This window comes from Hordeum vulgare, chromosome 2H (assembly GCF_904849725.1).
Source record: "Hordeum vulgare subsp. vulgare chromosome 2H, MorexV3_pseudomolecules_assembly, whole genome shotgun sequence".
In the NCBI taxonomy this organism is placed as follows: Eukaryota; Viridiplantae; Streptophyta; class Magnoliopsida; order Poales; family Poaceae; genus Hordeum; species Hordeum vulgare.
In genome coordinates, this window is record NC_058519.1 from 116563544 (window position 1) to 116586589 (window position 23046).

A 23046-nucleotide genomic window follows, 5' to 3' on the forward strand; every position below is an offset into this window, starting at 1 on the left:
AGTCTAATATTTTCATCAAGCCAAAGCATTGGAGGCCGACTCAATGACATATGTATTTTATTACAAAGGACACGTACCTGCAAGATGATTGTGAAGACGGCTCGAAGAAACCAGGATTTTCGAGGAGCTACTTCATTGAAATAAGGCGGCCAAGGAGCAAGTCGGTCCCTTAACATATTTGTTGTTCTTATTTCAGGAGCTTACCATGAATAAATTCAAACTAACCTGGGGGCTAATGTCGGGGATATACCCTGCGGTGTAACCTGGCTTGAAGTATGACCCAACTCGGACTTGGAGACTCACTGGTGACTCATCAGTGACCTAGCGGACGGCTCATACATGACCCCGCAGGCGACTCAGACAAAAGACAAAGACCCAACGGCCTAGAAGGCGGCTCATGGGAGGGTCGGCTCACACAGAAGGCTGGAGAAGAGGAAAGACTCCCTCACAAAGGAAACAAGACCCGGAATAGGATTCAAGAGAGACTAGTCCTACTCCTACTCCTAGTAGGACTCTACATGTAAACCTACCCCTTCCACCTATATAAGGAGGGGTAAGGCGCACAAGAGGGACAAGTTAGGTTAAGTCATGATAGATTCACAAGTTTAAGTCATTAGAGATAGACACATTAGAGACCCTCGAGATTAGAGGTACGATTATGCATCCTTGTAATCCAGATCATCTTCATCAATGAAACACAAGCAGGACGTAGGCTTTTACCTCCATCGGAGGGGCCGAACCTGGGTAAACTCGCGTCTCTTGATTTCGACCAACCCCTCTCAAGCTGCCACACCTAAGTCCTTGCACGAAGACATATGTCGTGACAAAACCACGACATTTGACGCTCACCATGGGGCCGTGACACAACCTAAATCCTTGTACGAAGACATATGTCGTGACAAAACCACGACATTTGAGGCTCTGGTGCTGAAATAAGCTATCACTGGCGATGACTATGACAATTCAATCTATGGTGGCTTGTTCTATGAAGCAAAATGTAAATTGGTGTATTATTTTCAGTCTCTTTCCAGCATGTGGTGTCTCAGATCATGTAATGTAGCTGCTCATAAATTAGCGTCGTTTGGCACGAGTTTGGTTGAACAAGAAGTTTGTATGTGGCTGTCAGTACCAAACTTTGTAGCTGATGCGGTTGCCAGCGATTTAGCTGAACCGAATGTGTAATGGAATAAAGCTTTTCCATTTTGAAAAAAAAAGGCTCCGTATCGCTGGAAGGGAGTTTTGGTGGGAGGGAATACGACACTGAATTCGGGTTTCGTTTCCAAGTGACCATTCACAGTCCAGCCAAACAGCCGAATTGCAATCAGCGAATACCAAATCCATTTCAGGCACCTCAATTAGGACATCCACACGCAGTGTCAGTGTAATTTTCAAACTCCATCGGCTGGCATACAATCGAAGGAATGAGAAGACTAGTATACTTTTCAATATAACTTTACTTTTTAATGTTCGTTCTGCATCCATTTGTCTATGAATTGTACTGGGTTTTACTTTCCTTGATTAATATATGAATCAAATCTAAGATTCCCTTTGGGTGTCTACTAAAAAGGAAACAGTTGACAACCAAAGGTTGGCCGAAGATGGTACTATCGTATTGCAATGAAGAGAAAATACACACACGAGTATCACGTTCAACACATCTGCACAAAAGATCTGTCCAATGCGACCGCAAAATAACTGGCAACATTTTGCCAAGTTGAATTGGACTAGGTCCCAGGTGTAGTAGTGCCATAACAGCCTATTTTCTGGGCGTACGAGGAGCCTGAGGAAGTACTGTTGAGTAGGCACTGCCAGGGACAGTAACCAGCAAAAAATCGTCATCTTCTGTCGCTCCACTTGCCTACAAAGAGGAGAAAAAAATGAATGTCAACATCAAGAGTATTACCGGTGAACTATAACTTGTGCATGCCACAAGAATATGAAAGAACTGTACGAAAATCAAACTTATTTACAACTTAATCAACAGGCTTCTGAACGTGTCATTTGCGGAAGAATCGATTGGTGTCAGTCATGCCTCTAAGAAATGGAACGTCGGAAATAATATAGGAGAAAATCACTTCTTTTTAACGTGCAACGCAGAAAAGACAGGTGGTTATCTAGAGAGCTTAAATCTTGCGCAAATTGAAAGGCAATCCAGAGGAACTACTAACATCATCCTTCAGCTGATTCACGGCATTTCTCAGAAGCTCTTCGACCTTCCTTCTTTCTTCTTTTCTTGCTTCTTTTCGCTCCTTTTGCTGAGCTTTGGTGACCGCAGCATGACAAGCCACACAAAGCGTCCTCATATTCTCGAGTGTGCATTCCCCTGCCAGAAATCAGATGGATTAGGACATGCTGTGATGAGCCAACAACATAGAACTGTACATGTACTGTACCTCCTCCTTTGTACACAGGTACTATATGATCTGCGTGCCAAGCATTTCCCTGTGTTGGCTCTTCGACCAGCTTTGCTAGCCTGTGGTCCAGTACAGCATTAATAAGGCAATCCACATGAAACCGACAAATTAATAATGATGGAAATTCCCATTTTCATCAATATTTGGCGAGTTCTGTTAGTGTATTACAGCTGTTCAGACCAGAGTGCTCTGCTAAACTGTGCTAGATATGCAAAAGTGAAGTACGTAAAAGCTGACAAAGGTTGGAAATGCATAGTATCCGAGTGTAACACTTACAGTTTCTTTCTACATGCAATATTTGGAGCAACACTCCTGATGTGTGCTTCTCTCTTTTGGTTGCTGAGGGGTTTAATATATTTGACGAGCTTGCAGCAGTCAAGCTTGCACTCGGAACATATACCATGTTCTATTTGAAACAGTGCCTACAAAGTAAAGGCATTTAACAAGCAGAAGCTCCATTACATACAATTCATATATATTTTTTGTAAAAATGGCAAATTAGCCTTATTTGCACATCAGGGCTATGTTAATGGCAGAAGGTAAAAGTAAGTCATACCTGCCGCAGGGCACTCTGGTTGGTTCTCATTCTGTACAACCAGAAGCAATGAAGATTACAGAATAGATCTTCAAAATATTCGGGTGATTTCGCAAGATTCCCGCTGAACAAAAACAAAGAGCAGCATTGTTATGACAAAACACGATTGGCTCCAGAACAAGTACATCAGTGAGTCATATTACTTGCAAGCTTTTTGACATAATTTGCAGAGAGGCTCATCATCAGTAGTCCAGCCTTGAGTGTATTCTCTCTCTTTAGTCGTGCCACGACGTAAAACCACCTTTCTCCATTCAGCATTTTCAGGCAACTGATCACTGACAACACTCAATGGAGTTATACGCCTCTTACTCCCCCCTTTAATCAATCCCTACGAAAGTTGATCACAACAGACATAAAAGAGTACACCATCAAACCAAGGAACAAGCCAAGTATTTATTCTATGATAAATGCCATCTGTTCATAGTTTGGCACAAGATCATGTCTCAATGTATGTAGCATAAGTATTAACTCAGGTAAGACTGGAGTACAAATGGAAAATTCAGACTTGTTCTTATACGAACTTAAGAAGATATTGGGATGCTTTTCTAGGACATAAGAAATTTGCATGAAATAGATGTATAGTTGTAACCTCGTGGACACCAGGCATTGTTTTGCACAGTTTTTGCAATCTTCGTAACTGAAACAATTTGTGCAAAGAAAAGAGTGTCAAAGTCAAGATGTGCATACTTGTGTACTTTGGTTGATGCTATTTGTCAGATAGCACAACTCAAGGCTCAATGGAAGCTGTAACGGCTTTCCCAGGAGTTTCCTCTGATCAATTGGTCTTAGTTCTAACCATTCTTTTACAAATGCCTTGAACATATTGCAAAATGCTGGATTACTCAAGAGCTGCCTACTTGCTTTCTTGTCACTACTAGAGCATAAAGGTGATTCTACTTCTTCAGGCAGAAAATTCTGAAAAAGTGGTCTGGGTCTTGAATCATATCCTGGAACACAAATGTACAAGTGGATTCGACCTGTATGATGGCTAACCTGTGAAAGATGATGACAGATCAGAGGAATTTGAAGAATTAGATGGCAAAATCAAGCAAACTGATATGAAAATAATGTTGGAAGTTTGGACAAGCAGTAATACAACATGTAAACACAAAGACGATAAAAGATAGTATAAGCTAGCAGATGGGAAAAAAATTAACCTCAAAACGCAGATACTCCACTCGAATATGGCCATCTGAAATAGTTCCTGGAAGACCTAAAGTCTCACGATTTCCGCACAAGCTCCTACGAGCCTGTTGTATTTGAGCAGTATAAGATACATCGTATTATGCACTAAAAAATGGCACGTTGCTCAAAATACAATATAATATAATACAAGCAAGAACTTTTTAATTACCTTCATTGATTTACTTCGTGTACTTGAAGAGCCAGAGATAGCTGGTGAAATAGAAAAACTACTGTAAACTGTATCTTCGTGTACTGCTGGAGCTGGACTATATTGCATTCCTGAATGAAGGCCTTCATCCTAAGAGGGTAAGGTGCACAGGCAGAATCAGCTGGAAATCAAGCATGGGAATGCTGAATGATAAGAGAGTGCATTGAATAATGGCGAAAATCTAAAAGGGCCATCTTGTTTGAACCTCAATCTGTAGAGGAATGGTCCTAATAGTGAAATCAGACTCAAGCTCCATATCGCTGATGCCAGGAAGATGGTCAACAGACATAGTGCCACTTTCCAAAAGACCTTTTGATTCACCAGAAGAGCATTGTATAAGGCTTAAATAACTCAGTCTCTCTATCAATTAATCAGCTAGAGCTAATTATTGGTTCCGTTCAAAAAATAATAATCTTTCCATTCAAAAAAGTTAGTTAGATACTGATTTTCCTAATGTTTACCTGCATCACAATTCGGAAGAAACTTAATTCCTGGTCTCTCCTTAGTGTTACTGATTTCCCCAAGGTGGTAAACTTGGTCAACCTTACAAAGAGGGAAGGAACGATGAATGAATAAAGTTGATCAACCTTACAAAGAGGGAAGGAACGATGAATGGATAAAGGCTAATATAATAACTAAATTGCGTTCATTGGTCCTATAATCTTGCTCAAGATCCTTGTAAACCAACTGATGCCAGCAGTGATACAATCAACCAGGTCTCATCTAAGTTCTAACACTGTACCAAACTTCTCCGTACACGTAAAATATTTTCTCAGTTTGTAAATAAAGCTTCAACATTATCTCCACAAAATAGGAATTGAAATGACCACGGGAAGTTGCAAATGTTCCACAAGTGCGCGCTTCATGCAGTTGCAAATGTTCCACTCGCCTTTCCGAAATTAATTAGCACCTAAGACGCAGCTAGTTGCAAACCCATCACTTATGGACTTACCTCAATTTCTCTTATAGCATCTTTCTTCCCATTCACCACAGACGAGACACGGAACAGACTCTGGTTCAAGCGAAGCCACTGTGGCTCATCTGATGTGTTCTGCAGGAACAAAATAATTTAATGCTCTAATTACCAAAATTACTAAATACACTACAGGGAAAAGGGAAGGAGCTAACCTTTGCACAGAATATATATATATTGACCGCATTTGTTTGACCACGCCTATGAGCTCTATCCTCAGCCTATTATGATGTTATCACCAATTAAATGTAGCAGTTCGTAGTTACAACAACATTTGAAACAACAGTAAAAGAGGGTGAACTGTACATGTGTTCAAGACTGCACATAAAGTGTGAAGTGAACACACATGGCATAAATTCAGAGACTTTGCAATAACACTTCATTAGAGCATCTCCAACAGCCGCGCTAAAAAACGGCAGTTTACCGCGCGCGGGACTGAAATGCGCGCTCCAGCGGCGGCGGGATAACCGCGCGCGCGGGAACCGCTAGCACGCGCGCGAAAAGGCGGCAGCCCGCGCGCCCATAAAGGCAGCGCGCTGCCCTGCCTCTCGCGCCGCGTTCTCTCTCCCTCTGCCTCTCGCGCCGCGGCCGCGTTCTCTCTGCCTCTCGCGCCGCGCTCTCTCTGCCTCTCGCGCCGCCGCCGCCGCCGAGCCACCATGCCGCCGCGCCGCCGTTCTGCGTCGGGCTACCGCGGCGTTCGCCAGCGCCCCAACGGCGGGTTTTACGCCGAGATACGCTCCGGCGATCTCCGGCTGAGCCTCGGCACCTACGACACGGCGCACGAGGCCGCCCGCGCGTTCGACGCGGCGGCGTGGCGCCTAGGCAGGCCGCGACTGCAGATGAATTTCCCGGACGTCCGCACGCTCCAGCAGGCGTTAGACCTGGCCCCGCCGCCTCGTCTAAACTCCGCACAAGACCGTGCGGAGCACACTGCGCTGCAGCGCCGCCTCCTCGTCGCCCAGGAGGACGAGCGGGTCATGGCGGAGTGGCGCCGGCGCCACCCGGAAGACGTGGCCTACGAGCAGGAATACTGGGAACGGCGCCGCGAGGAGCGGTTGGACAGACGTCGTCGGAAGGCTTTGGCGTGTGCGCAGGCCGACCTCGTCAATGCAGGCGGGAGGTCCTTCTTCACTGAAGAAGATGAACGTTGGTTTGACATCTGGCTGTCAACCTCCGACGACACCGACGATGATGGTGGTGCAGATGACTGGAGCGACTAGGATTAGTTTTTTTTTATCGAACTATCTACCACCGAACTATCTATCTATGTTTTCGAACTACCTATCTAGTTGCTATCTATGTAAAATAACTTTGTATCTTTTTTATTAATGCAATCTATTTTAAAAAAAATGTGCGCGCGCGCTGCATTTTTGGGCACTGCTGGAGCGGCGCACGCGCGCTGCATTATAGCGCGGCTGTTGGAGCCAGCGCTGCGCGACGCGCAAAACCAGGCGACCAGCGCGCGGCAAACTCGTTTTTTAGGCGCGGCGCGAAGCGCGCCTGTTAGAGATGCTCTTACACTTGTGGACATAAATTCAAAACAACAGTAAAAGAGGGTGAGCCATACATATGTGTTTAAAGACTGCACATAAATTGTGAAGTGGACACATATGGGCACAAATTCAAGGACTTTGTCGTAACACTTCACTACACAGGTAGGTTCACAAGAACAGCTGGATTGGTTTAACATTGTATACTTCAAAACCACCAAGACATCAAAAAATTCCTCCTGGTTTAATTTTGCACTTCCGATGGGTTGAAATGAAAATGCATGTGCAAGGTTGGAAGAAACAAGTGTTAGGAAAGCAACTTGTATTCCCATGAAGCCATAGGCCAGTATATATACATGTACAGGTGATGAACTATATGGACTATATGCAGGAAACCCCTTATATATTGGGATAAATACAAAAGGGTACATGACTTATATTATAAGTCTAACACCCCCCCCCCTCAAACTCATGGTGGATGAACAACACTGAGTTTGGAGAGATAAAAGCCATGTTGTGCTCTAGTCTGGGCCTTTGTCAGGAAATCCGCCAACTGTAACTCGGAAGGCACATACTGAAGAGCAATAACCTGATCCTGGACAGCAGCGCGCACATAGAAAGCATCAACGCCAATATGCTTGGTGAGCTAATGCTTCACAGGGTCGCGCGCAATGCTAATAGCACCTATACTGGCAGATAAGAGCAGAGTCGGTGTAGTGACAGAAACACCAAAATCCTGAAGTAACCACCGTAACCAAGTCACCTCTGCCGTCAAAAGAGCCATCGCTTGCAACTCAGCCCCTGCACTCAAACGGGAAACTGCAATCTGTTTCTTCGTCTTCCAGGCAATGAGAGAACCACCAAGAAAAACACAGTAAGCAGAAAGTGAACGGCGATCTGAAGGATCACTAGCCCACGTAGCATCCGAATAGGCCTGAAGCTGTAAAGAACTGGAGCGAGGAAAGAATAGACGGTGAGAGATCGTGCCCCGAAGATATCGGAGAACACGGAGGAGATGACTATAGTGAATAGATGTGGGAGCAGAGACAAACTGACTCAGAATATGAACCGGATAAGAGATATCCGGACGAGTGACAGCTAGGTAAACAAGACTGCCAACAAGATGACGATAACGCGTCGGGTCAGGCAGGGGATCACCATCAGTAGCAGAGAGGTGAACATTGAGCTCCATAGGAGTCTCAACAATGCGCTCATCAGTAAGAGCAGCACGAGCAAGAAGATCCTGGATATACTTTTCCTGGGATATAAAGAAGCCATCAGAGGTAGAAGAAACTTCAATCCCAAGAAAGTAGCGAAGAGGTCCAAGATCAGACATAAGGAACTGCTCACTAAGACGGGCCTTAACAAAGGCAATATACTCGGGGTCATCCCCAGTGATGACCATGTCATCAACATAGAGAAGAAGAAGAGTCCGACCACGAGGAGAAAGGTGAATAAACAATGCTGGATCATGAACACTGGGTGAAAAACCAGCGGCAGTCACCACAGAGGCAAAACGCTCAAACCAGGCCCGGGGGGCTTGCTTAAGGCCATAGAGAGAGCGACGAAGACGACATACCATGCCATCAGGAACAGAATACCCAGGTGGTGGCTGCATGTACACCTCCTCACGCAGCTCACCATTAAGAAAAGCATTCTTAACATCAAGCTGAGAGATAGACCAGTGGCGTGTAGAGGCCACCGCAAGAAGTGTACGAACAATGGTCATATGAGCCACAGGAGCAAAAGTCTCGTCATAATCACGACCATGCTCCTGCTGAAAACCACGAGCCACAAGACGAGCTTTGTGACGCTCAAGAGAACCATCGGAGCGAGTCTTAACCTTGTAGACCCACTTACAAGTGATGGGACGGACTCCGGGAGGAAGGGAAACAAGATCCCACATACCAGTGCGTTCAAGAGCAGCAATCTCCTCTGCCATCGCAAACTGCCATTCAGGATGAACAACAGCATGATGATAAGTAGTCGCCTCAAGAACAGCAGCACCAATGGTGGAAAATCCAAAGCAATCAACAGGCGGACGAGGACGAGAACGGAAGCCATAAGTAGGCTGAGACGAGGATGACGGCACATCCACAGAGGCATCCACAGAACGTGAACGACGAGTGTAACACTGAGGAAAAGATGGAACAATGGAAGGAGGAATCGCCAAGTTAGAATCGGGGAGTGGCGACGAAGAAGTCACCGGAGATGAAGGTGTAGAATCCGGTGACATGCTAGACGAGGAGACCGTGGAAGATGGTGGCGGCAAATCGACTGGAGGTGAAGAAGCAGAGGGAGCGGAACGAATAGGCAAAGGCTCGACAGGTGTGATAAGTGTGTCAGGAAAAGTGAGGAAAGAGATATCCTCCACGGAAAAGGTCGAGGAAGATGGGCGTGGGTAGAAGGGACGAGACTCATCGAAAGTCACACCCCGAGAGATACGCATCCGACGACCGATAGGATCCCAACAACGATAGCCCTTATGCTCATCACTATAGCCTAAGAAGACACACTCAACAGACTGAGCGGTCAGTTTGGTGCGTTCGCGGGGGCAAGAAGAACATAGCAAACACAACCAAACAAACGAAGCATCGAATAACCGAGAGAACGATCAAAAAGACGCTCGAAAGGAACACCACCCTGTAGAGCAACGGAAGGTTGGAAATTGATGAGATAGGTGGAGGTAGAGACGGCCTCAGCCCAAAAATGAGGCGGGAGAGAGGCAGCAATCATCAATGCACGAGCCGTCTCAAGAAGATGAAGATGCTTGCGCTCAGCCACGCCATTCTGAGCGTGAGCACCAGGACAAGAGAACTGAGAGTCCCTTGCTCAGCAAGAACACCACGCAACATCTTAGAGATATACTCGCCAGCGGAGTCAGCACGGAACACGCGAATGGGAGAAGAGAACTGAGTATGAACCATGGCAGCAAAACGCTTATAAATGGACAACACCTCACTACGAGAAGTCATGAAATAAAGCCATGTGTAACGAGAGAAGTCATCTATGAAAATAATATAATATTCATGACCCCCTTTCGAAGCGAAGGGAGCCGGACCCCATACATCGGAATGAACTAAATCAAAAGGACGCTTAGACACTGACTCACTATGTGGATATGGTAACTGAATCTGCTTGCCAAGACGACAACCCTGACACTCTAAATAGGCATCTCCTGAGACAGACCCCGGAAGACCTCGACGAACTAACGACGACAAACGAGAACCACACAGATGACCAAGTCGATGATGCCACTGCTGGAAGGAACCAGTAGCCGAGGCGACCAAAGCGGAAGAACTGGCGATAGAGTGGGCAGCGGAAGGAACATGAAGCCAGTCCAACTCCCAAAGACCCTTAGAATCACGGCGGCGAGGACCAGCCCCAACCAGAGTGTGCGTGCGACGGTCCTGGACAGAACAAGAGTCAAGGTCAAGGATGACACGACAACCAGAATGAGCAAGTTGACCAGCGGAAAACAGATTCATGGTAAGTCGAGGAACATGAGCAACATCAGGAACAGAATAAGAAGTGGTAAGAGTGCCTCTACTAACGACAGGAAGGGGAGTACCATCAGCGGTGAGGACATGAACAGGAGAATCAAGCGATCGAAGAGAGGACAGAGTGGAAGAATTAGAAGTCATATGAAAGGAAGCTCCAGAGTCCAGAACCCATGGGGATGTACCTGACTGTGTAAACGGTGGTTGCTCAGTGCGGGAAGCCTCAGTCACAGAACCAGCAGTTCCCGTCGAGGAAGAACCTGAAGCAGCGAGCAGACGCTTAAGTCTCAGGATATCCTGCTCAGTCAAAGCGATGGCTGAAGCTGTCGAGGTAGATGACGAAGTCGCTGTAGAGGATGATCGCGCCTTGCGCAAGTGTTTCTTCTTCGTGTAGCAGTGGGACTCAATATGACCATCGTTGTTGCAATAGCCACAACGTGAACCGGGGCGACCTGAGCCGCCAGAAGGAGTGGGCAAGAGCGGCGGAGCACTCGAGCGAGAAGGGGTCGATGCAGCAGGTGGCGTAGAAAGAGTCCGAGCAGCGAGCACCGAGGGAACCTCCAGCAAACCAGCACCACGTAAGCGAGTCTCCTCAGCACGAATCTCCGAAAGCGCCTCCATGAGAGAAATACGGCCACGAGCAAACAACTGAGCACGCCGAGGCTCAAACTCCTTACGGAGCCTAGACAGGAACTCGTAGACGCGATGAAACTCCAAATCGGCCTGGACAGCCTGGCAACAGGGGCAACTACGACAACTAACACTGCGGAGAGAATCAAGCTGGCGCCAGATAGCAGAACTTTGTGCATAGAAGTCATCGACAGTAGAGTCACCCTGCTGAAGAGCATGCTCCTAACGAACCACAGAGAAGTATAAGGCATCACCAGAGAGCTCATAGCTTTGACGAAGGCGAGTTCACATCTCAAAGACAGTAGGAAGGCCCAGAAACTCAGAGGCAAACTGAGGCAGAACACTGGCAGTGAGAACGGCTGCAGCACGGGCATCATCAAGCCACTGAGTGTAAACAGACAGAGCACCATAATACACCTGAAGAGCCTCCTCATAAGTCAAAACCTTCTCATCATAAGCACGAATAGCAGCCTCATCAGCAACCTTAGCCGCATCCTTCGCAGCCTGAGAAGCATCCGCGGGAAGAACCGGGGGAGTCGGAGGAGTGGGAGCCACAGGAGGAACCGGACGTGACAGACAACAGACCTCGCCAGAGAGCACTCCCCAGAGACGGATGCCACGCATGTGAATGCGCATGAAGCCAGTGAACTCGGTGTAGTTAGTACCATCGAAGGGACAGCAACATAGCCAAATGCAGTAGACATTTTTTTTGATTTCTTTTAGGAAAGGAAATCAGCAGTAGGAACCGCGAGAACCGCTACGCGGTAATTTGAGCGGGGCGAGATCGACCCAGGCAGCAGTCGGGGCGGCTGATCCTGTGGGGAACCGCGAGATCCGCCCGAGATAGAGGCGGAAGACCTGCAGTCGGGGCGGCTGGTCCCATGGGGAACCGCGAGATCCACCAAGCGGTAGTTTGAGCGGGGCGAGATCAACCTAGGCAGCAGTCGGGGCGGCTGATCCCGTGGGGAACCACGAGATCCACCCGAGATCGAGGCTGAAGACCTAGAACCGCCGCGTTCTGGACGAGATCGAGGCCTGGAACCGCAAGATCCGCCCGAGATCGAGGCTGAAGACCTGGAACCGCCGCGTTCTGGACGAGATCGAGGCCGGGTCAGGGCTCCTTCCAGCGGTAGAAGAGGAGGTCCTGTCACCACGACGAGGCGCAGTTGGAGCGGGATTCGGAGAAGAGCCAGCCACGAGAGCGACGGCGGCTGTGCAAGGAATTAGATCGGGAGGAGCACGAGTTGCGCGTGCTAAGAAAACCAATGCTCTAATACCATGTTAGGAAAGCAACTTGTATTCCCATAAGGCCATAGGCTAGTATATATACATGTACAGGTGGTGGACTATATGCAGGAAACCCCTTATATATTGGAATAAATACAAAAGGGTACATGACTTATACTATAACTCTAACAACAAGTACCTGAAGTAAGTCTGAAGACGATCTTGGGAGCTCCAGGAAAACAACATTCTGAGCAGATGAAAAGTCTAAACCAACACCACCAGCAGTAATTCCTATTATTGCAACCTTCACCTATTTAGCAAAGAGTAAAATAACTCAATGATGGATAAGCAGTATGAGTTAAGAAACGTAGCATCATATGGACTAGATACAAGGGATTTTTTCCCTTCGTGATTTTTTTTCCAAATTCTGTTGAAATAACACATAGAAGTAAAACTTCTCAGTCGTACCTATGGCTGGCATTTTTATGTAAAAATAAATAAAAACTTGCACGAACAAATTTATGGAAATTGTACCATTTTCACAAAGTTACTCATACTCTACCAGTAGGTGAGTGATGAATTAAAACAAGGGAAAATGAAAACCTCTGGATTCAAACGGAAAGAATCAACAGCTTCTTTCCTTTCTCTAGGAAGTGTGCTGCCATCAATGCGAATAAACTTGATCCCCTTCTCAGAGAGGAACACCTGGATAGAGAACACTTGAGTCAAAAGTAGAAATATTTTTTTCTTCTAGAAGTCATATAATTAGACACTTGAGTTTAGCAGCAGCAACTGCAAGAAACGTTAGGAAGTGCTCTACCACTGGTCCTCAGACCCTTACCAAAAAATGCTGGACAAGATATTATGATCTCTCTAGCTATACCCTGTGGAGCCATAATTTTGAGGAACAAATGTCACTCAAGTTCTTTCAATTACTTGTAGGATGCCGACTTTTGAGTAGCAAATCTTATTGAGATTCTTATTCCTTTTTAATACATAATAATGAACAATAATTGGTTGAAGCACCACTTAAGTATTCAAATTACATATAAAAACCCATCATAGTTTGTAATCGTAAATCTTACCTGCACTCCATCTAGAACCTTCAAGTGGTGGGCGAAAATTAGCGTTTTCTGGCAACTAGACTGGGTGTCCAGATTATCATGCATCAAATGATTTGAAAACCACTGACTAAACCCAGGTATTTTTGCAATGCCAATTTCCTGGGGGGAGAAATGCCTTGGAGATTTCTTGCAACTATCATCTGAGGAAATGAAAAAAATAACAAGGAAAGTAACACATAGCTTAGAACCATCATCTTAAATGCTAAAATGACGAAAAACATTTGCTTCATCTCTCAGTAACAGTTTTGGTACATTTCACCATGTCATAGTAGGAATTATTTACGAGATGAGGAACAGAATATATCAGATCCAAAAATGATAGGTTATGGTCATATAAATAAATGTTTGGGATTTTGAAGGTGACAATTTATATTCAATACTACAGCGCCACCTTCCACGGCTCAATCTCCTGCGGCGCCTGGAAGCTAATATGGAAGAGCTGGGCGCCCCCTCGCTCAAGTTCTTTCATTGGCTGGCCAACAAAGACCGATGCTGGACCGCCGCCCGCCTTCAGCGCCACGGTCTGCAGCACCATCCCAGATGCCTCCTCTTCGATCAGGCAATGGAAACCATGTGGCACCTCCTCATCGAGTGCCCTTTTGCACGCCAGGTCTGGCACGAAATCTTCGCCTGGCTACGACTGACGTCCCCCCCCCCCCCAGCCTGGCGACGTCCTTGGAAGCTGGTGGGATGTAACCAAGCAGGCCACCCCCGAACTGCTCCGCAAAGGACTGGCATCAACTGCCCTGCTGATCCCCTGGATGATCTGGAAGCAGAGGAACGTGTGTCTTCAACGGCGACCTCCCGTCTGCCCAGAACACCATTGCGCGCATCAAAGAGGAGGCCGCTCTTTGGTCTAGAGCAGGGGCCCTTGGCCTTCAAATGCCGTTGCCGACAACCTGGGACGTTCACTAAACGACCACCATGTACCCCCCCCCCCCCCCTTTTACCCTCTCTGAGTGAAGATGTACCAAACTCTTCTTCTTTTCAATGAAATGAAGTGCAAAATCTTTTTCCGTTTTCTTGAGAAAAAATATTATATTCAATACATTAGAACAAGTAGAATTGGAATCTTCCAGTGGAAATTCATTGGTATTATAAAATAGACAGTTGCAATTCCATGATTCCATCAACCTTTTGATATACATGGAGTACAAACAATGCTAACGTCAAATCTTATAGTTTAAATCAAGAAAATGTTGGGAATGTTTGTATTGTCAGTGTTGATGTTTTTTTTTTGTTACCGTCAGTATAGCATTAGCGAAGGGCTCCCGTTGATCTAGATTTTGTAAAATACATTTCAGATAGTCAATGATAGCATCATAATCTGCACAGCTGGAGGCCAGGCACATTTGGTATTGCATATGCAAAGCAATGACTAATGCAACGAACATGCTTCAGCAAAATGACTGGTTAGTTTTAGTATTTACAGCCAGTCCTCTTGCTTTAGGCCAATATAACTATCTATTCGATATCACACCAGTTCATGGCAAATTGATAAAAGGTAATCATGTTGGTAAGATTAACATATGTGATTGACATCTGCTACTATTAGCACTATGAATGTTACCTTTTCCCTCTTTTGCTTCTTCACAATCATTGCTTATCTCAGAAGAGGCAATTATAGGAGTATCTGAGCTACTATATGTGCTATTGTAATCCCCTTGGATAATAGAGGTAGCTGTCCTGCTATTCAATGCCTTCAACTTCAACCTAATGATCTGCCGGCGCTTGGGCGGCAGTTCATTTAACAAATGCTCCTTCAAGCGCCTAATCTGCAGCACAGAAACAAACTCCAGTCGTTAGACCTGAAATTGATAAACCATCAAATATCAGCCTAACACATCATTGCAGTTACATGGCTTGTGACAGGAAGCAAAACGACCCGCCGGGCTTTAGTATTAGCAAATAGCTAGCAACTTACTACCCTCATTCTCCTTTGATTGTCATTTCAGACATCAACATGACCTCCCTCCAATACACACATTGTATCATTAATTTTTCTAATCATATGGTACAATATTTAAGAAACGGGATCATATAGAAGCACTTCAAGTGAGAAATCTAGAAATACAATATTCATGTGGCACATCAATATACTTTGTGGTCACAGTTGTTGAAGTTCCATCGCACGCATTCTAAACAGAGAATGTATGGAGTATTAGACTCTGAAGCTAGTCTCATCTTAAACATACTTCTTTACTAAAACACACGTTCGTAGTTAAGAACATTATCGACCATGTAAAGGATAGTTTCCACAACATAAATAATTTCATCATGCATACAGTACAGCATTCCATAACATACTGCCATGCAGACTGTATACATAATCAAGTAAACAAAGTTCATACACATAAAAACTGTATATAGTGCCAAGCTGATCAAAATTCATTAAAAAATATCATCAAGAACTTAGGCCAAATATGCAGTGACCATATAAGTTCATGAGCAGTTTGGATAGCAGTAACAAGATACAGTATCATGGATACAATAATCACAGAAAGCTATAAAAAGAGGCTTTTTAATAGCTGAAAGAGAAAGAGCTAACCATCAGAATCTGACTGAGCAGAACATTTAACTCTGTCAACCGAGCACCCTTTGAAAAGTCCTGAACGTGAAACAATGTGAAAAACTTAAATATTTAAACATTTCTGTATAGACTAACAGATAGTCAGACACTATTTGCTCAAATTAACTGCAAGTGCAAGTCTGCAAGGTTTTGAAGCGATCTACCAATCTTCTTGACAATAGGGACAATCACAAGATATAGATACCTGGTAAATTTTACCCTGGGAACTTTGAGCAACATGCAGTGAACAATATGTCTTTGCAAATTCAAATTTATCATGTCCAAGCAAACGGGGACTGAAAACCAAGGGAGGGAGTGGTCAGAAAAGATCGATATGCCCAACACAATACGATGACATTCTGCTTTTCTTACCATAACATATTTATCTGGTGATAGATGTCAAAAGGTCTGTTGTCACCTAGGAAAAAATAAACCATAAGTTACATCTGACAAACAAACATATATGATAAGTCAAGCCCAGAGTAGTAAGATGATTTAACTAGTTTTCTGGAATGCAATTGTATCACAGCAAAATCACACATCAGTACCAATCAGTCAGATATATCGTGCGCATGGTAAAAGTTACATAAGAATGCAAAGACACGCATGGGCACTTTTAACATCCACAATACAGACACTGAGCTCAGCTTACACAGAGAAAATAGAAGATACACATGTAAAAATAATTGGTAAGGGAAGTGGAACCAATATGTAGTACAAAAAATTCAGCAAATCAATATACTCCCTTAGGTCCCTATTTTAAAAAATTGAACAGGTAACCATATGCTGAAGAGAAGAATGCAACTGACATGTTTCTCATGGATCACTGGTCTTAGTTTGGTGTTGAAAACAGAAGGAGAAAACTGGCAAAGACCTTTTAGTATTATTTTCTAAAGTCAAAACAGTGGGAGAAAATGGTACTCCCTCTGTTCCACAATGTAGTGGATATTTTTTTTAAGTCAAGATTCACCAACTTTTATCAAATTTGTGGAGAAACATATTCATACTTAGAATGTCAAACTTATATCATTAGATTCATTATAAGATTAACTTTTATACTTTATATATTTGCTCCTGGGACGTCCATTGATCTATTTGTAACACCGATGTACTAGCCTCCTAGGAGGATGTTTACCCCCCCCCCCCCCTCTTTTCAATGCAATGAAACGCAAAGGCTTTTGCGTTTTCTCGAAAAAAAAACTTTTATACTTTATATATTTGGTATTGTAGATATAAATAGTTATCTCTAAAAACTTGGACAAAATTTTAAAAGTTTGACTTCTCAAAAAATCTATACGCACTACATTATAGAACGGAGGGAGTAGTTTAAAAACTTCAATTATTTTCTAATTCTTCATTAAAACGGAAGTGCTTTGAGGTTGGTTCTAATCGTGACATTTGAAATTGCCCAATGACATACATAAAATATTTCATATACCATAAATCTATTTGCCTGTTTATGGTTTTAAATATCCACAAGAAATGTCCCGCAAAAAAAATATCCACAAGAAAAATAGCGCAACAACACAAGGACCACTGAGAAGAATTCAATGGATATATTTTAGAAGTTACAACCTTGACAAAGAGGGTGTCCCAGAAAGCAACACAATGCGGTTGATATTGAGAGCTATTTCCAGTACAGCGTTTGTCTGTCACAGTCACAAGAGAGTAGAAGTGATCATTGGTAAAGCAAGTGGATTGTTGATGCATCAGATTAGTAAGACTACAAATTATAAATAAAATTATCATAGAAGGCGCCTTAAATTGAAATAAGGTGGCTGAAGTGATAAGAAAAAGATTGTTCAACAGAGTTTCAGTGGTTCTGCATTCTTATAGTATTTTAAATTAAGGAAGCACAATGAAATGATGAAAGCACGAAGCAGGTTTAGAAACAATTTTTTCATCAGAGAGTAACCAAACATAACAATGTTATGATTACTACAAGATAATAAAATATGATGTGTCAAATACACTCCCTCCTGGATTGGGATTGATACATTCAATTCTTGCCTGATAGTATCACCTGAGTATTTTCTTCTTTCATCCTTGTGCAGCGTATGTTGTGGGATTCATCAATGATCATCAGTGCCCATCTCCTTTTAATCATACTTTTCCGAAGGATGCTTAACATCTTGTATGAAATAATAACGACCTTGGGACAAAAATCTAGATATTCAAGACTGTCTCGTCGGCCAAACACTGAAAAAAAAAAGAACGAGGAAAATACAGATATAATTATAACAGTCAAATTTGGTGTTCTTTATACAAAATAAACACTGAAAAGCTAAAAGCCAAGGCAATAGAGCAGTGTCCAAAATTGAAGATACAGTTATACGAGGGAAAAGGAATAGGATTAATGATCTTCATTAACATAAACCTTTACATATCTTCTATATCTAAATAGCTAGCCCCCACTACTAGATTTTTCTCCACATGTGTGCCTCCACATCACCTCAATCATTGGTAGTCGTTTGATCTAAATTGCGTGACATCCTCAAATCATCATGCATGTACTCATAAGTTACAATTTTGCAAATATATCCACACAAAGCATGCCACCTCATCAAGTCATGCATGTCTTTTTTTCCTGGGGGAATCAAATCATGCATGTTAGTCACAACTCACAAGTTAATTTGTTTACTGTACATTAAGTTCTGTATGGTCATGGACGGTATATGTGTTGGAAGCTTGGAGCAAACATATATAGTTCATGCTTCACATTTTAAAGATGGCGTCACATTAAGTTCAGTTTAAATGTTTTTTCTCTTTTTAAAATCATTTTGCCACATGCTCCATCCTTATCAAAATATAAGGCACTGTTTGACTCTTTAGGTCTTCGTTAAATGACTTTGACTTTCATGTATTATATATCTATAAAATTAGTACAAACAACAACAACAAAGCCTTTAGTCCCAAACAAGTTGGAGTTGGCTAGACGTGAAGCCCATCAGATCTCGCGACCAACTCATGGTTCTGGCACAGGGATAGCAAGCTTCCATGCACCTGTGTCCATGGCTAGTTCTTTGGTGATACTCCAATCCTTCAGATCTCTTTTTACGGACTCCTCCCATGTCAAGTTCGGTCTACCCCAAACTCTGACATTATCAACACGCTTTAGCTGTCCGCTATGCATTGGAGCTTCTGGAGGCCTGCGCTGAATATGTCCAAACCATCTCAGGCGATGTTGGACCAGCTTCTCTTCAATCTGTGCTACCCAACTCTATCTCATATATCATCATTCCGGACTCGATCCTTCCTTGTGTGGCCACACATCCATCTCAACATGTGCATCTCTGCCATACCTAACTGTTGCACATGTTGCCTTTTAGTCGGCCAACACTCAAGTGCCATACAACATTGCGGGTCGAACCGTCGTCCTATAGAACTTGCCTTTTAGCTTTTGTCGCACTCTCTTGTCACAAAGAATGCTAGAAGCTTGGCGCCACCTCATCCATTCGGCTTTGATTCGATGATCCACATCTTCATCGATATCCCCATTCTTCTACAGCATTGACCCCAAATATCGAAAGGTGTCCTTCTGAGGCACCACATGCCCATCAAGGCTAACCGCCTCCTCCCCGTGCCTAGTAGTACTGAAACCGCACCTCATGTACTCCGTTTTGGTTCTACGTCTAAAACCTTTAGATTCCAAGGTTTGTCTCCATAGCTCCAACTTCCTATTGACCCTTGTCCGACTATCATCGACTAGCACCACATCATCTGCAAAGAGCATAGACCATGGGATATCTCCTTGTATATCCCTTGTGACCTCATCCATCACCAAGGCAAAAAGATAAGGGATCAAGGCTGACCCCTGGTGCAGTCCTATTTTAATCGGAAAGTCATTAGTGTCGCCATCACTTCTTCAAACACTTGTCACAACATTACCGTACATGTCCTTGATCAGAGTAATATACTTTGCTGGGACTTTGTGTTTTTCCGAGGCCCACCACATGACATTCCACGGTATCTTATCATAGGCCTTCTCCAAGTCAATGAACACCATATGCAGGTCCTTCTTTTGCTCCTTATATCTCTTCATAAGTTGTCGTACCAAGAAATGGTTTCCTTGGTCGACCTCCCAGACATGAAACCAATTTTTTTGTCACGCTTGTCATTCTTCTTAAGCAGTGCTTAATGATTCTCCCATAGCTTCATTGTATGGCTCATCAGCTTAATTCCATGGTAGTTAGTACAACTCTGAACATCCCCCTTGTTCTTGAAGATTGGTACTAATATACTCCGTCTCCATTCTTCTGGCATCTTGTTTGCCAGAAAATGGAGGTTGAAAAGCTTGGTTAGTCATACTATCGCTATGTCCCCGAGGCCTCTCCACACCTCAATGGGGATACAATCAGGGCCCATCACCTTGCCTCCTTTCATCCTTTTTAAAGCCTCCTTGACCTCCGGCTCCTGGATTCGCTGCACCAAACACCTGCTAGTATAATCAAAGGAGTCGTCCAGTTCAATGGTAGAGCCTCATTCTCCCCATTGTACAGCTTGTTGAAGTATTCCCGCCATCTATGCTTAATCTCCTCGTCCTTCACAAGGAGCTGGTCTGCTCGTCCTTGATGCATTTGACTTGATCAACATCCCTCGTGTTCTTCTCTCGGTCTTGGCCATATTATAGATGTCCCTTTCGCCTTCCTTCGTGTCTAACTGCTGGTAGAGGTCCTCATATGCCCGACCCCTTGCTTTACTCACAGCTTGCTTCTCTATGTTGTACTTCTCTATGTTGTCCACACTCCTATCAGGGTATAGGTGTCTGAAACAATCTTTCTTCTCCTTAATAGCCTTCTAGACATCATCGTTCCACCACCAGGTATCTTTAGCTTCGCTTTTACTTCCCCTGGACACTCCAAACTCCTTTGAGTCCACCTTACGAATGCAAGTCGCCATCTTCGTCCACATATTGTCTGCATCACCTCCTTCCTCCCAAGGGCCCTCCATAATGACCCTCTCCTTGAATTCCTGAGCTACCTCCCCCTTGAGCTTCTACCACTTCATTCTAGCGACTTTGGCACGCTTGTCCCGCTCGACACGAATCTAAAAACGGAAGTCAACAACCACAAGCATATGAAGTAGAACTGTTTTGCAAGATATATACGACAATGCCATTTAGACATGGTTAATCCATGTACTTGATATATATTAGTGGTCAAAGTCATGCATCAAAGACCGTGCAAAATGTAAACTGAGAACACTTTTACATTTATTTGTCCATTAGTTTAGCTTTTTTTAAACAATTATTCATGCATTTTTTTAACACAGTTCTCACGGCAACGTGTGGGGCATCATCTAGTTATATCAAAAAGATGGGGTTGGTGGTAGTGCGAACACACTACCTTCCGTCCTTACCATTGTTTTAAAGGCGTCCCCGAAGCGTCGCCTAGGCGTCAGAGTGCCCAGAGACGGCGAAGCGTCGAGCTCGCCTTAGACCATGGACCAAGGCGTCCAGATTCCCTTCCTGAGGCGTCCAAGTCGTCGCCTAGGCGGGGGAGGCATTGCCTTGGTCCAATTTGGACGCCTTGGGCGGGAACTGGTGAGTGGCGGAGCGGGAAACAAAAATTGGGCGGGATTGGATAGAAATTGGGGGCCAACCTGAGGTGAAATAGATGGGAGAGAGAGTGGGGAACACACCGGTGCAGAAAATCAATCTGAGAGTGAGAGAAGAGCTCTCTCCTCTCAGGCGGCCAGCCCCTCCTCCACCAGATCCCGTCCGCCGGCCAAGCTTCCTCCCTCATCCAGCTTCCTCCCCATCGCTGGCCAAGCTTCCTCTCCTCCCCTGGCGCATCCCTCCCCCAGCAGGGCAACAAGGTACGACTTCCCTCTCTCCCCCTGTCCCCCATGGTCTTTCCTCTCCGCCCGTCACTGCTGTGTTGTGTTGTGCTGCTGTGCTGAGCTGCTTGCCTGCTTGTGGGTTGTGCCTCTGATATAGTGCTAGTTGCTGCAATTTGAAGCCACCTGTGGTTAAAATAATTGATGCTTGTCCTTGTTAGCTGTAGATCATTAGTATATTGTTAGTGGATCATTAGTATATTGTTAGTGAATCTGCTTTATACTAGTTGTCTAGCTTATTAGAATAGTAGTTGTAGCTTAGTGGATGTTTATTTAATATGTTGGTTGTTGCACTTTGCAGTCATGGCAGATGGGGATGGTGATGCTCATGAGGGTGTTTATGATCCAATGAAAGATCCAACACGCCGGCCACGGAGGTCAAATGATCCTGGATGGAAGTATGGGTATTGGTTGAAACCTCCGGACATCAATATGGTTGTAGGCAATCCTTGTGGCAAGATAACTAAAGGAGGGATCAAGAGACACAAAGAGCATCTTGCAGCCACCGGTGGGGATGCAACAGGCTGTCCAAATGCTACCACACAACTTAGGAGGGAGATGTCAGAATATTTAGAGAACAACAGGAGAAAAATAAGACAGCCAAATGATGATGATGATGATGTAGTGGAGGTAGATTCAACAACCATGGCATCAACAGTTCAATGCTCCACTACAAGGCCAAGTTCAAGGACAGCAGCCAAGAGGAACAAGAAGGCCTTTGCTGTAAAAATCACTGGCAAAAAGTGTCAACCTGTTGCAGCCAAGTCAATTGTTTCCATGCTTAGGAGAAAACCTGAGGATGTTGTCGATGAAAGACGCTCCGGGTGTTCTCAAAGCACCAAAACACCGGAAGAAAGACACTATGTGAGTATGCAGTGTCCATTGTTCTTCTATGAGTGTGGCATACCTTTCAATGTTGCAAGCTCTAGGTAGTTTCAGATTGCAATACAAGTCTCTTGTCAATATGGCTCAGGTTCCAAGCCTCCTTCTCCTCATGAGCTGCGGGAGCCATTGCTTAAGGATTGTGTCAAGGAAACAAAACTGTTGAGGGCGCAGCACGAGGTAGCATGGAAGCAATATGGCTGCACACTTATGTCAGATGGCTGGTCCGATAGAAGGGGACGCCACTTGATCAACTTCCTTGTAAACAGCCCGGAGGGCACTTACTTCTTGGAGTCGGTGGATGCATCAAGTGAATTCCAAGATGCTCGGATGATAGCAGATTTGCTAGAGAAGAGAATTGAGGATGTCGGTAAAGAGAATGTTGTCCAAGTTGTCACCGACAATGGTGCT

At 44.4% G+C, this 23046-nt stretch overlaps 1 protein-coding gene across 1 annotated transcript in view; it reads right to left on the reverse strand.

The window, feature by feature from the left end:
- Positions 1 to 1436: 1436 nt before the first annotated feature.
- The window catches only part of LOC123425439 (DNA annealing helicase and endonuclease ZRANB3), a 29520-nt gene continuing 7910 nt past the window's right edge, over positions 1437 to 23046 (reverse strand). Inside the window, exons 4-25 of the mRNA XM_045109143.1 lie at positions 17939 to 18114; positions 17491 to 17564; positions 16288 to 16323; positions 16121 to 16211; positions 15895 to 15954; positions 14917 to 15121; positions 13308 to 13486; positions 12826 to 12927; positions 12422 to 12532; positions 5531 to 5596; positions 5355 to 5453; positions 4864 to 4945; positions 4608 to 4711; positions 4364 to 4492; positions 4167 to 4259; positions 3697 to 4002; positions 3153 to 3337; positions 2971 to 3073; positions 2691 to 2836; positions 2394 to 2473; positions 2169 to 2323; positions 1437 to 1858 (exon numbers count right to left, since the gene is read on the reverse strand). Coding sequence (XP_044965078.1) covers positions 1757 to 1858; positions 2169 to 2323; positions 2394 to 2473; positions 2691 to 2836; positions 2971 to 3073; positions 3153 to 3337; positions 3697 to 4002; positions 4167 to 4259; positions 4364 to 4492; positions 4608 to 4711; positions 4864 to 4945; positions 5355 to 5453; positions 5531 to 5596; positions 12422 to 12532; positions 12826 to 12927; positions 13308 to 13486; positions 14917 to 15121; positions 15895 to 15954; positions 16121 to 16211; positions 16288 to 16323; positions 17491 to 17564; positions 17939 to 18114 — 2684 coding nt within the window. The 3' untranslated portion in view covers positions 1437 to 1756. The remainder of the gene's footprint in view (positions 1859 to 2168; positions 2324 to 2393; positions 2474 to 2690; positions 2837 to 2970; positions 3074 to 3152; positions 3338 to 3696; positions 4003 to 4166; positions 4260 to 4363; positions 4493 to 4607; positions 4712 to 4863; positions 4946 to 5354; positions 5454 to 5530; positions 5597 to 12421; positions 12533 to 12825; positions 12928 to 13307; positions 13487 to 14916; positions 15122 to 15894; positions 15955 to 16120; positions 16212 to 16287; positions 16324 to 17490; positions 17565 to 17938; positions 18115 to 23046) is intronic.